Consider the following 13,218-nt stretch of genomic DNA (forward strand, 5'->3'; position numbering starts at 1 on the left):
ACTGTATTGATTGTACACATTTATGGGGTACAGAGTTATATTTCAATACATGTACACAATGTTTGATGATCAAATCAGGGTAGTTAGCATATTCATCATCCCCCAAATTTATCATTTCCTTTGATGAGGGCATTCAAGCTCCTCTCTTCTAGTCAGTTGAGAACATACAATAAATTGTTGTTAATTACGGATGCCTACCTCAGCATATCTTCATTTCCTTCTTCCCTGTTCGGAGCAGTGACAGAGGTCTAGACAAAAACCAGGAAGGCATGGGTGAGAGAGCGTAAGCAGATTTTGCTTCAGGTGTCAACTGGTCAGGGTAGATGATGTCATATCAGGGGCCCAAGGGAGATTCACTGCCCCCAAAACCCCCTTGCACAGTTCCTGCTCTCCTACCACGAGAGTCTTATGGCTATGAGGAATCTCCTGATAAAACACAAACACTTACTATCTAGCTAATAACAGGCATCCAGCAGGTGGATCAAATGGGTGCAGCATTCTGTCTCAATGACATCAGCATAGTGGTGAACTGATAGTCCCAACCATGGGTCCCAGTGGCACCATTAACTAGCTGCATGACTTTGGGTGAGTCACTTCTTTGTCTCCCATCTGTAAAGTGAGTGGTTAGGATGGAGATTTTTTTTTTAATTCAAAATATTTTAACATTTACTTGTACATATTTGCAGGGTACAGTATGAGAACTCATTTTTAAACATTTACTCCCCAGCAGCTCAACTCTTTAAATTATTCAGATGGCTGATATGAGAAACACATAAAGGCCAAGTGTTTCTGGTTGAGATAGGGAAGCAGGATGGAAGCACTCCTCCCCCCCAGTTCTCCCATTTGAGTCTCCAATGTTAGTGGGGTGGCCAGCTCTCAGACTCTAAGATCTCAGCCGTCTATGTTCTAAGAACAAAGCAGAAGGCAACAAGGTTTGCACACTCTGGTTGCAGCTACTTGGGCACATTAAAAGATCAAAAGGGGTCACCGCCCTGCATCCGGCTCGTCCGGATCTTCCTGCGTCCAGCTCACCCTGAGTCCAGCTCATGCTGTGTCCCTGCCGCACCTTTAGCCAAGACTTCATCAAACTGCCCTCTCAAATGCAATATGTCATGGAAACCATGATGTTTACATTTCATAAATTTGCCGGGGATAAAGGTTACTTAACAAAGGAGGATCTGAGAGTACTCATGGAAAAGGAGTTCCCTGGATTTTTGGAAAATCAAAAAGACCCTCTGGCAGTGGACAAAATAATGAAGGACCTGGACCAGTGCCAAGATGGCAAAGTGGGCTTCCAGAATTTCTTTTCACTAATTGCAGGCCTCACCATTGTGTGCAACAACTATTTTGTAGTATACATGAAGCAGAAGGGAAAGAAGTAGGCAGAATCGAGCAATGACTCCCGCCCTGACAGGAGTCCTCTCAAAGGGCTGCTTAAGGAATCTGCCCACACCTCCCCCTGCATAAGGATTTCACGGGCAGATCAGGACCCTTAGAAAATATACAAATAAAATCCAACTCCCATTTAACAAGCAGAGAAAGAAAAGTTAGTTAAATGCCAGATAAGCTTTTGATTTTTATATTGTTTGCATCTTCCTGCCCTTGATAAATAAAGTCCTTTTTAGTTCCCTCCCCCCACAAAAAAAATCAAAAGGGGACAGAAGAGGGCTTGCTGAATCTGATATTGAGCATTTTTAGGCTGTGAAGTAGGTGATTCACAGCAATTGAAGTGCGGGGCAGGCAACCCCTTTGTGTGAGGTGGAGGTTCCAACCATTTTAGAAAAAAAATGAGGGCTGAGGTAAGAGGAAGCCCAGAAGACTCACTCTCTTCACACCTAGAAAGAGGAAATTGCCACCCCTACTTTTCCAAGGCAGGGATTCCAGGTCTTCAAGGGACTGCCTACAATCTTGCAGATACTTGGCTTCCAGGTTTGATTGGTTGCCATGTCTCGGGAGAGGGAGTGAGGGGAGAGCTTAGATCCCCACCTCTCCACCCCACCACCCAGGCAGCTCTCTGGCCTTGGCTCCAGGCAGGTGCACTCAAGAGGCTGCAGCCTGGGCCACCTCGCAGCTCCAGGTGCTGCGTGTGTGCTGCCATGGAGACAGGCTCTAGGGTTGGTGGCAAGAAAGCAGTCTCCCAAAGCTTTGTGGATTCAGGAGAAGGAGAGACTGGAGCCTCATGCCCTTCAGAGTAATCTGCCTGACCACCCTAGAGCTCACGGAAGCCCAGGTGGGTGCCCTGAAGTTTCCCCGGGACAAAGGGAGGGAGGAGGAACTAGGGAAGGCTGAGTACTGGGAAGAGGCTGTGGAAGGGCTGTTCGGGGAACCTGGGCAAGGGGACCTCTCCTAGGCTTCCAGGTCAAGGAGAAAAGCTTTACCAAGGGCTCCCTTGCCAGCCCGAGGCCTGTGCAAAAGGGCTATGGAGGGTTGGCCAGATCAAGGGGAGGAGGGAAAGAGGGACTGGCACTTGTCCCCAGAGGAGGGACAGACCAGGGAATTCACAAAGCCCATCTTTGCATTAGTCAGGGATTTGTGGTAGCAGGGAAGGAAATATCTGTTGCCTAGCAAAAACCACTGGCTGTGGCTCACTCTCCCTTCCCCTGCATTCAGGGCAGACAAGGGCAAACATATTGAGCCTAAGGAGCATTTTCGCCCTTCTCCAAAGCCCAGGGTGCAGTTTCCTCCAAAGCCATCTCATTCAGGCGCTGTTGGTGGGGGTAGCTCAGGCCTTCAGCCTGATAGAGGGGAGGCTGCGGAAGCATTAGACTTCACTTGATGGCTTAGGATCCGGGTGATCTGGAACAAAAGCTTTTGAATCTAAGTTTCTTCACTGTAAATGTTGGTGATAATACCTAAGTCCAAGTGCAGGGACAGAGCTTAATGGGTGCTCCTTTGCTCCTTTCCTCTTTCTTCCAGGAGTCTCCTGTGAGGCCTCCCGGCCTGTGGTCGGAGGATGGCCCAGCAGCAGGGCCGGGAGCTTGAGACTGAGTGCCCTGTCTGCTGGAACCCCTTCAACAACACGTTCCATACCCCCAAAGTGCTGGACTGCTGTCACTCCTTCTGCCTGGAATGCCTGGCCCACCTCAGCCTGGTGACTCCTGCCCGGCGCCACTTGCTGTGCCCACTCTGTCGCCAGCCCACTGTACTGGCCTCCGGGCAGCCCGTCACCGACTTGCCCACGGACACTGCCATGCTTACCCTGCTCCACCTGGAGCCGCACCATGTCATCCTGGAAGGCCATCAGCTCTGTCTCAAGGACCAGCCCAACAGCCGCTACTTACTGCGCCAGCCTCAGGTCTACACGCTGGACCTAGGCCCCGAGCCTGGGAGCCAGACTGGGCCTCCCCAGGACATGTCCTCTGCCACTGTGCCTATGCCCATCCCCATCCCCAGCCACTACTCTCTGAGGGAATGTTTCCGCAACCCTCAGTTCCGGATCTTTGCCTACCTGATGGCTGTCATCCTCAGTGTCATTCTGTTGCTCATCTTCTCCATCTTTTGGACCAAGCAGTTCCTTTGGGGTGTGGTTTGAGCATGCTGTTCCTGGATAAGGAAGCTTTCTATGGCGAGTTCTGGGTATGGGGACCGCAGAGCATCATTTCATGTTGTTTTCCTTTATAGTATTGTCCATTTTACAATCCAGGGATCAGTTAGGCCATGTGTTTGCTTCTGGGAACAGAGAGAGCCCTGCTATGATGAGAAGAAAAAAAAGAAAGCTGAAGGGCTGGGAGATGCGGAGAGACCTCTGGGCATGAACCGTGGGGTCATGGAAGGGCAGAGAAGCAGTTCTGTGACTACAGAGCTACACAGCAAGTTGTGCCAAAGGACTGGACAATGGTATCCAGGAACCTGACTAGCCCAAATAGCAAGCTGCATTTCTCACCAAAGCTGCTTTGAACTCAGTTCACATTTTTAGTTGCTCTTATTAGTTGTTGCTAAAAAATTTGGAAAAGTGAATTTCAATTCTGTGGGCAAATATGTTTGTCTTCCCTTTCCAGCTTTCTCTCTTTGGATGTCTCACCACTGGCTGCAGCAAAAATGGTCTGCATTTAATTCATTCACTTATTCATTCTACCACCATTTAGTGGGCTGAGCTGGGTGCTAGAACTAAGGGCAGAGTAGGGTAAGATTATCCAGGGATGGCAGATGGCCCTTCCCAGCAGGGAGGGCATCTCATTCACCTGCTTCTTATACAAGACAGACAACCTCTTGTCAGCGTGTAGTTTATGGAGTGTTAGGAGCATAAAAGTCTAATGGTGAAAGAAGCCAACGATCAGTGGATTAAGAGAAACCTGGGATTTGGAGATATAGGTCTTTATTCCTCCCGGTAGGTGGGGAGGCCCTGATTAGAATGGATACAGGGTAGAGCTCTGACTCCCCTCCCCCAAGCACTGTAATTCTGGCCTCAAGAGGCAAACGGAAACCCTGGACAGAGACAAAGCCTTAACTCCCATCCCAGGTCATAGCAGGCAAGAAGAGGTGCGAGGGGAGGAGGAGGGGCAACTCTGGTTTTCACTTTACACAACAGAATCCAGGAACCGGGGAACTAGATAGAATTTGGATGATTGGGCCGCTGTTTGACAAGTTGCCCACCTTGCTGTGAGTAAAATCCTGATTCGTTTCCCTAGTTTTAATCTTGCCTGTTAGCCCAGGGCTCTGAAACAATCGCAAAGTGGTTAAAACACCATCACGATTATGAAAAGGTAACATTTTTTTTTTTTAATTTGTAGAAAAACCTTTCAGAGGTCAGAACTTGAGTCAGTTTTACTCGCTCTAAGTAATATTACGAGTTTAACAGAACTAGCTTCTATAAATTCCCCATAGGGGTCTTACTGTACAAGATATTACAAAATAGCCAGGACATATATTTCATGTTTAGCTTTAAGCTCCGATGTGAAGGAAAAAATTCTCCCATCGCAAAATTGGAAAGTTGCCTACATATCCCACCAGGGGACTAGCACCTACCTCTGTTTGCGCCATCAAAGATAATTACACCACAGCTGGGACTCCCTGCTGACTTCATTTCCTTACACATCTTTGCTCTTTAACTTTGTGGCAGGTAAGTTAGGCAATGATCTCAGCATGTTCTCTGAGCTAAGAGGGACAGGAGACAGGAGAGGAGCTGGCGGAAGCCCATGAAGTAAAACTTGCCTCTGCACTAGGACCTACTGGTCCAAGTTAAGTAAGCTTCATCCGCATTTTATATAAGAAACTGAGGGTCTGTGAGTTCAGCTACCTTGTTCAAGGTCAGCCAGCTAGTAAGTGGCAGAGACGTTTCAGTCAAAATAGATCTTATATTCTTGGAGTGGTTGATACACCATCCAGATAAGAAAAGACTAACTTTGAGGTTTTTGGATAGGAAAAAATACACTTAACATTATGCTATCTTCTATTTTTACTTTCAGTAGTTCTAACTTTGGGGCAGTCCCATACTCCTAGGGAGCATTTATGCTCAGAGGTCAGGGATGCTAAAACCTGTACAACCACCGCCATAAAACAGAAACAAAAAGACAAGTCTAATGGAACTAACAGTAAGATTTAAACTTGAGAATCTGAAAACGTTTTGTTAGTACACTATATCCAGATTATATGCTAATACACTAATGTTTTTCATTATTTTGCACAAGGAAAAAATTTTTCATGGCAAACTAGGAAGGAAATAGAACTCATTGATATTTAAACAACAGTGGTAGACCTGAGAATTCAGAAGCTTAACAATTACATAGGAAATGCAACTACTTAGTTATAATTGGAATCACATTTAAGACAGTATATTTAGCTATGAAGCACACATTCATAGTTGGCAGAACAGACGCAGACAAACGCATTCTCAACCTCTCTGGAACAGCAATGAAAAGGGGAGGTCACCATATAAATCCTGCTTTAATTTTCTACACGCAATCCTTTCCTCTTCCAAATTCCTATATCTTTTTTTTTTTTTGTCTTTTGTCTTTTTCCGTGTCCGGCAACGGATCGCAACCCTCAGTGTTGCCCCCGTACTGGACCGGGGACCGGCAACGGGATTGCAACCCTTGGTGTTGCCCCCGCGCCTCGCTCAGCCAGTGAGCGGGAGCCGGTCTGTATGTGGGACCCGAACCCTCGGGCGGGAGCGCTGCCGCGCTTCCCAAGCGGCGCACTATCCAGTGCGCCACCGGGCCGGCCCCAAATTCCTATATCTTTGAGTGAATTTACTATGCAATTTCAGAGTTCAGAGGCTGTATATTATGGGTGGAAAGAGGTGAAGGAATTGCTGCATGACTGATGAATAAATTAGAGCCCAGATACAGCTCATTGGTAGTCTGGTCCACAATGCAAACAGCACTCTATATTATTTACTTATTTATTTTTTGCAGCTGGGCAGTACAGAGATCCAAACCCTTGACCTTGGGAATATTTTTTTTTTTTTTTAAAAGATGACCGGTAAGGGGATCTTAACCCTTGACTTGGTGTTGTCAGCACCACACTCAGCCAGTGAGCGAACCGGCCATCCCTATGCGGGATCCAAACCCGGGGCCTTGGTGTTATCAGCACCACATTCTCCCGAGTGAGCCACGGGCCGGCCCAACCTTGGGAATATTTTTAAAAAATTTAAGAGCGTGCTTATTAAGGAGACATAAATTGGAGTAATCCATTTTTGGGATGTTATATCCCAAACCAATAAAAGGGACCTCCACGGACCAATGACTGGGATTCAGAAAATGCTTAACTATAGAAAATAATTCTCACATAAATAAAAAAGAAAATATTCTTTAAAGGATAGTTTTTACTCTTAGCAAGTGTGTAATAAAGAAAAGGTTTATGTTTAGGAATACCCATTAAGAACTTTTTCCCAGTTACTTTGACATAAAGTAGCCTTTAATACATGAAGTACATCCTTTAATTAACCAACACAAAGGAGGCTGTATAATAGAGACGTTTGCTTTCTAAAAATTTCTTTGAATCCTGACACAATGGCCTTGCTTTAGGGTAGCATGAAGGATGCCAAATTTCGAAGTAAATTGGAAGACATTTTCTGACAAGGCAAATATTCATTTCTGAGTTTCCTGATGCAATTAGTATTCCAAGTGAACGCAGCAGGAAGAGGTAAAATCTTCACCACATATGTAACGATCAGGATAGCTGTGGTCTGCTGCCTCACCTCCCATTCTCAAGGGAGAGTAAAGGTGCTCGCTGTCAGGCACCATTTAACCAATGCACAGTGAGTTGTGCCTCTACTCAAGGGTTTCCAGAGTATAGTCCAGCCAGCTTGCTCTCTGGGTCACATGTAGTCCTGAAGCATGTACCATGTTATGGAAAGTCAAGTTTCAGGAATTAAAAATGGGAGTCAGTCAGAATCCTGAGTGCTGTGAGGGAGGCTACAGGGCGTTTGAACCAAGGTTAATAAAAACGATGTCTACGCTGTTCGTGGCAGGGCCTGAAGATGAGAATTAAAATTTCAACTGTGAAAGAAGTTCAGGGCCAGCCCGGTGGCGCACTGCTATAGTGCGCCGCTTGGGAAGCGTGGTGGCGCTCCCGCCGAGGGTTCGGATCCCACATACAGACCGGTTCCTGCTCACTGGCTGGGCGAGGTGCGGGAGCAACACCGAGGGTTGCGATCCCGTTGCCGGTCACCGGTCTGGTACGGGGGAAGACACTGAGGGTTGCGATCCGTTGCCGGACACGGAAAAAGACAAAAAGGAAAAAAAAAAAAAAAAAAAAAAAAAAAAAAAAAAAAAAAAAAAAAAAGAAGTTCACCATCACCTAGGTACTGTGCCGGCTGCCTGCCTGGAGTGTGGGCTGTCATGGAAATCCAATTTTATTGAGGGTCTGTCTATACATAATAATTGGCAGAAACATGATAGAACAAAACACATCAATTATTTTCTTTTGAGGAAAATGGCTACTAAGGGAGAGCCTGTGGTTTGAGTCCTTTTTCTGTGGTCTTGCCTATTCAGCCATCCAGAGCTTAAAGGTCCTGTCATATGAGCAAGTGGCTATGAGCTGCCCATCGGAAGAAATGTCTAGGCCCATCACTTTGCCTTCGTGGCCAGCCAGAGTCTTCAGTGGAGACCAGCCTGGGTGGGTCCATATCTTGGCTGTGTTATCATAGGCACCAGTGAGCAAGAAGTCCCCATGGATAGCTACAATAGAAAAGAAGGGGAGTTGCTTGAGGAATTCAAGTATTCAAAAGAGTGTAAGAAAACAAAAGCACAAAAATCTGCAAAGACATACTATTTTAAAAAAGAGGGTATTTCTACATTAAGAAAAACCCAACACTGATTATATAATCCTACTAGATCTCTAGGAAAAGGGGAAAACCTAGGCAGATTTAGGGGAGCAAATAACATTATTAAGGTCTTTCGGCTCTTTCCCTGAGAGACAATCTGTTTGAAATAATATTAAGGATTCAATGCTTAGAATTTTCATGGAGGAAAAAAATGAAGTAAAGCATTCACAGAAGTCTTCCTTACTATCGAGCAGCAATAAGCATGCTTTGCCACAGCTCTACGAGTATGGCAAAGGGAAGGAAATTATAATTTGGTCCATTAACAGGTCAAATTTCTCTCCCTTTCTACTTCTAACTTAAGCTAAAGCCTGGCCTGTATTCCATGAAAGCACAATCCCTGTCTATTTGGTGTTTAGGCCTAAAACAAGAGGAAAGCTCACGCTCAAACTTGACACCAGTCACTAAGTTCTGATGGGCAGGGATGGTGTAGATGCAACGCCGCTGCCGGAGATCCCACACTTTGCAGGTGTTGTCGCCACTGCCAGTTGCAATGTGGTATCTGTGGATCAGATATAATAGCAAAGTCAGAAACAAAGAATACTTTCTGACCAGGAACCCTCTCCATGCACCACTCAATGAGTTTATTTTACCCATTGGGAGAGAAATTTATTCCATAGATTTCCTTCAGGTGGCCTTCTAGGAACATGATACAACGTCCTGTGCGTAGGTCCCAAACTCGACCAAATGCATCCAGTCCCCTGATAAAATAATGTGTAAGTGAATACTCTGAATCCAGTTCTTTATGAAAGGAGGCATACATAGGTGAGACTACTGAGCTGCCCCGGCTATGTGGAAGAAGCCTTACCCAGTGCCAGCCAAAGAGCCATCTTGATGGAAGGCAATGTCATACACACCCATGCTGTGGCCTTCCTGATGCAGAATCTCCTCTTGAGCTTCCAAATCCCATAAGCGCCATGAACGGTCATAGCTAAAATAAAATCACATTAACAATCAACCAGCAGATATTTCTTCAGTTTCTACAATGTACAAGGTACTATAAATAACTGTAGCTTAATCTATGATTCTGAAACTATCCATACAACCACATTAATAAGAAATTCCTTTCTGGCATAAACAAAGCCTCAACAACTAAGCATATCTGTGTCTTAGGTGCTAACAGGGAAACGATGGACTTGCTGTAAACCTCCTGTGGCCACTTTAAGAACAGAATTCCCTAAGAATGGCTTAGCAAAGATTCTGTTGCCTTCTTTCTTCCACCATTCAATTGTTATGTCCCTTCATTAATCGAGCATTTAATTTATACATTTACTGGGCCCTAAATTGGATGTTGGGTATACAAAAATCAATCATAGACAAACAGATCAATGGAACACAATAGAGAGTACAGAAATAGACCCACACATACATGGTCAAATGACTTTCAACAAGGGTGCCAAAGCAATTTCAATAAGGAAGGGAAAGCTGCTTCGATACAAATAAAGACAAAAAAAGACAAACAATAAAAAAAATGCACAAAGGACTTAAACATTGCACAAAAGAGGATATGCAAATGGTCAATAAATATGATAAAGTACTCAACGCCAATAGTTGTCAGGGTAATAAGAATTAAAACCATGAGATAACACTATGCACTGGCTATACTGCACAAAATACTAAGATTGACAACACCAAATGTTGGCAAGGATGTGAAGAAACAAGAACTGTGGGAATGTAAATAGTATAACCACTTTGGGAAAGCACATGGAAGTTTTAAAAGAGTTAAATATGTATCTATCCTATGACCTAGCAATTGTACCTTAGGTATTTGTTCAAGAGAAAGGAAAGAAAAATACATGTCCGCAAAAAGCCTTGTATAACAATATTTATAGCAGCTTATTCTGACTAGCAAAACCTAGAAACCGCCCAAGTGTCCATCAGCAGGATAAATAAACTATGGCATAGTTATACAACAGACTACTCCTCAGCAATAAAAAGGAACCACTGACACAAGCAGCAACATGAATAAATCTTAAAAATGTTTCACTGATCCCCTTACCAGCCAGCTGCAAACACCAAACAAACAAAAACAAATAAAAATGTTACACTGAGTGAAAGAAGCCAGACACAGATGAATTCATACGGTGTGAATACAGAAAATTAATTTATGGTGACAGAAATCAGCTCAGTGGTTGCTTTGGAAGGGCTAGTTGACTGGGAAGAGGCATGAGGGGACTTTCTGGGGTGATGAAAATGTTCTTTATATTAACAGGGGTGTGGGTCACATGGGTGGTATTTGTCGAGACTCATTGAATTGTACACTTTAAATAAATCCCTTACACTGTATGTAAACTATACTTCAATGAAAAAGTTCCTTAACAGATTCTGGTCTCACTGAATTATAGAACCAGAAAGGGAGACCAATTTGTTGGCAGACAAACTATAAGAAAGAGAAGAAAGAGTGAAAATTCTACTTTTTTGGCAATTGTGATTTTAAAATTTCAGATTAACTCCAATTTAGAAGGCAAATACACTCAGCCCTAACTATATTAAACACTCTCTTCTGATTCTGACTCACTACGGCCCAAGAAAATCCAACTTGAAGATCTATACTCTAAAAATTTACCTGGCAGATAGCCATAAAGGGTTAACAAGATACCACAGGCCTGTACAGAGAGAAAAAGAAGAGGATGGCTTACCAGGTGGTGCCCAGGAAACGTCCTGATGGATGCCACATTACCCGAGCCACACGCACTGTATGGCCTTCAATATCTGCCACAGGTTCATCACTGAAAAGGAACCAAACATATTTAAGTAAACTATTTTATAGTCATGTAAAATTCACTGAATTTATTAATTGTTGTGCAGATGTACCCATTCTGTATAATTTGAGGAGCTAAATTGTAACTACACTTGTAATTTGTTAAAACTTTAGGGCTAACAATAATTTAAGCCACTTCCCAAGGTATTAAAAGATTTGGGACTATTTCATGTGCTCACAAGCACAAGAGTACCCATAGCACTTCAATAAACATTGTTTTTCTATTTCATTTCATTGTGTTAATAAACTCTTAATGCTATACCATTTAGAATTAGAGAAGAATAAAAGATAATTTTGCCTGATAAGCAAAGTAGTCACTCTGCACCAAAGTAATGCCCAGATTTTAAAAAGAAAACACATTTTGGTAGAGATGTAAGGATACGGAAATCAAACAGTTTTTTTTTTTTGTCTTTTTTCCTGTCCGGCAACGGATCGCAACCCTCAGTGTCGCGCCCATACCGGACCGGGACCGGCAATGGGATCGTTGTGCCAGCACCGCGCTCAGCCAGTGAGCGGGAACCGGTCTGTATGTGGGATCCGAACCCTCGGCAGGAGCGCCACCTCGCTCCCCAGTGGCGCACTGTAGCAGTGCGCCACGGGGCCGGCCCAAAGGAAATCAAACAGTTTTGGTACAAGTGGATTTACAGATAAATCTGTCTCAAATTTTAGCCTGTTCAAGGATCTGAATGGAAAAAAGAACTCCTAAATAGAGGCTTAGTCTCTTCTTTGTAGCCATTAAATTCTGCTACCCAGCAACCACAGAAAAAAGATCTGAAACCAGAGAAAGGAAATAAACATAAACCCTAAAGAGGGCAATTAAAAAGGGAACTTTGTCAATGTACATACACAGAACTAACCAATGTCCTAGGGGAATAAATATTGCTAAGTATTACCAAAGCCAATTAAAACTTGCATACAGTGTGCATAGATGAGACCCTGTCTAGCAAAGAGTGGAAACACTAATTAGCTCTTTAAAAATTCTGAAATGAAAACCTTCATGTATTCTCCTAAAGAAAGAAAGAAAACTAAGCAAGTGAATTCAGATGTCTTTTAGCCAACAAGGTACTTCCAAAATTTTGGGGGAAAACAAGTCACAAAGATTAAAATAAATCAGCTTAAATAAATCAGCTGGAGCTGGAAAATACATTCCAGGCAAAGGATGACACTGTTGGGAGGAGAAGTTACCTCCTTGGCAATACTGCTAGACAGAACCTCATTTTCCTCTCCCCTGTGGCTGTTTGCTAAGAACCGATGGGATGCCAAAAATATTATCTTAAGTCAATCTACCATAGTGCATTTCTCTAACATTAACCTACCAGTAGGAGATAGGTTGGATCTTTCCAGAATAACTAGAGCTAGGTAACAGGGGCCACTATGCTAGAGGCAAAAATCAAGATTCAAAGTTAATAGGTAAGAAAAACCTGGCACAACTCCTCTGGTGAGAAAGCGTATAAGCAATTAATCTTCCATTATATTTTCACACTAAATTACATTGACTCTCAGAGATCTCTGGGGTTGAGTGTCAGATTTTTAGCCCTGAGATCCTCAGGGCCAACCAATCAACTACCTACTTTAGTGATGGCAATAAGAACTTCAGAACAATAGTATTTACCTGTCAAGGCTCCAAAGCTTCACAGAACCATCAGCAGCACAAGAAGCCAGGTTGACATCTTTTTGGTCCAAGGAGACAGTGGATTTGGGATGGAATACAATTGCTCCTACATTTGTGTTATGGCCTAAAGGAGTATAAAAGATAAAAGTTAACGGGTTCCCACCCTTTACAAGCTAGGTGCAAATACAGACTATGATGAATAATACAGATAAGTACAACGGTACTTCAAAAGTTTATGGAAAAATAGAATTAAAAGATGATATAAATCTTTCCATAAGCTTTTTGAAGACCCCCTCATATATACTAGGGAATATGTGGACATACAGAGTATTAAAGTGACTATTCGACTATCAAAAAAATGAACTATTTTAATTTAAACTAATATTTAAATTACATTAAAAAAGGAAAACAAAAAAACTTTGTTCTTGGGGCCGGCCGGTGGCGCACTGCACTAGTGCGCCGCTTGGGAAGCGCGGAGGCGCTCCCGCCGAGGGTTCGGATCCCACATACAGACCGGTTCCCGCTCACTGGCTGAGCGAGGCGCGGGGGGCAACACCGAGGGTTGCGATCCCGTTGCAGGTC

General features: G+C 43.8%; 2 protein-coding genes and 1 pseudogene across 2 annotated transcripts in view; 2 read left to right on the top strand and 1 right to left on the bottom strand.

Annotated features, from left to right (window-relative positions):
- Positions 1 to 1,046: 1,046 nt before the first annotated feature.
- On the top strand, positions 1,047 to 1,382 carry LOC103587275 (annotated as a pseudogene).
- A 1,571-nt stretch (positions 1,383 to 2,953) lies between these two features.
- RNF183 (ring finger protein 183) lies at positions 2,954 to 3,995 on the top strand. The gene has a single exon (XM_008568747.1). It carries the CDS (start codon positions 2,954 to 2,956, stop codon positions 3,530 to 3,532), a length of 579 nt encoding a protein of 192 aa, XP_008566969.1. The 3' UTR covers positions 3,533 to 3,995.
- Positions 3,996 to 7,750: 3,755 nt separating this feature from the next.
- The window catches only part of PRPF4 (pre-mRNA processing factor 4), a 20,263-nt gene continuing 14,795 nt past the window's right edge, over positions 7,751 to 13,218 (bottom strand). Inside the window, exons 9-14 of the mRNA XM_008568755.1 lie at positions 12,637 to 12,760; positions 10,903 to 10,992; positions 9,072 to 9,194; positions 8,857 to 8,964; positions 8,647 to 8,765; positions 7,751 to 8,120 (exon numbers count right to left, since the gene is read on the bottom strand). Coding sequence (XP_008566977.1) covers positions 7,927 to 8,120; positions 8,647 to 8,765; positions 8,857 to 8,964; positions 9,072 to 9,194; positions 10,903 to 10,992; positions 12,637 to 12,760 — 758 coding nt within the window. The 3' untranslated portion in view covers positions 7,751 to 7,926. The remainder of the gene's footprint in view (positions 8,121 to 8,646; positions 8,766 to 8,856; positions 8,965 to 9,071; positions 9,195 to 10,902; positions 10,993 to 12,636; positions 12,761 to 13,218) is intronic.

The sequence above is a fragment of the Galeopterus variegatus genome, unplaced genomic scaffold, assembly GCF_000696425.1.
Source record: "Galeopterus variegatus unplaced genomic scaffold, G_variegatus-3.0.2 Scaffold437, whole genome shotgun sequence".
NCBI classification, from domain to species: Eukaryota; Metazoa; Chordata; class Mammalia; order Dermoptera; family Cynocephalidae; genus Galeopterus; species Galeopterus variegatus.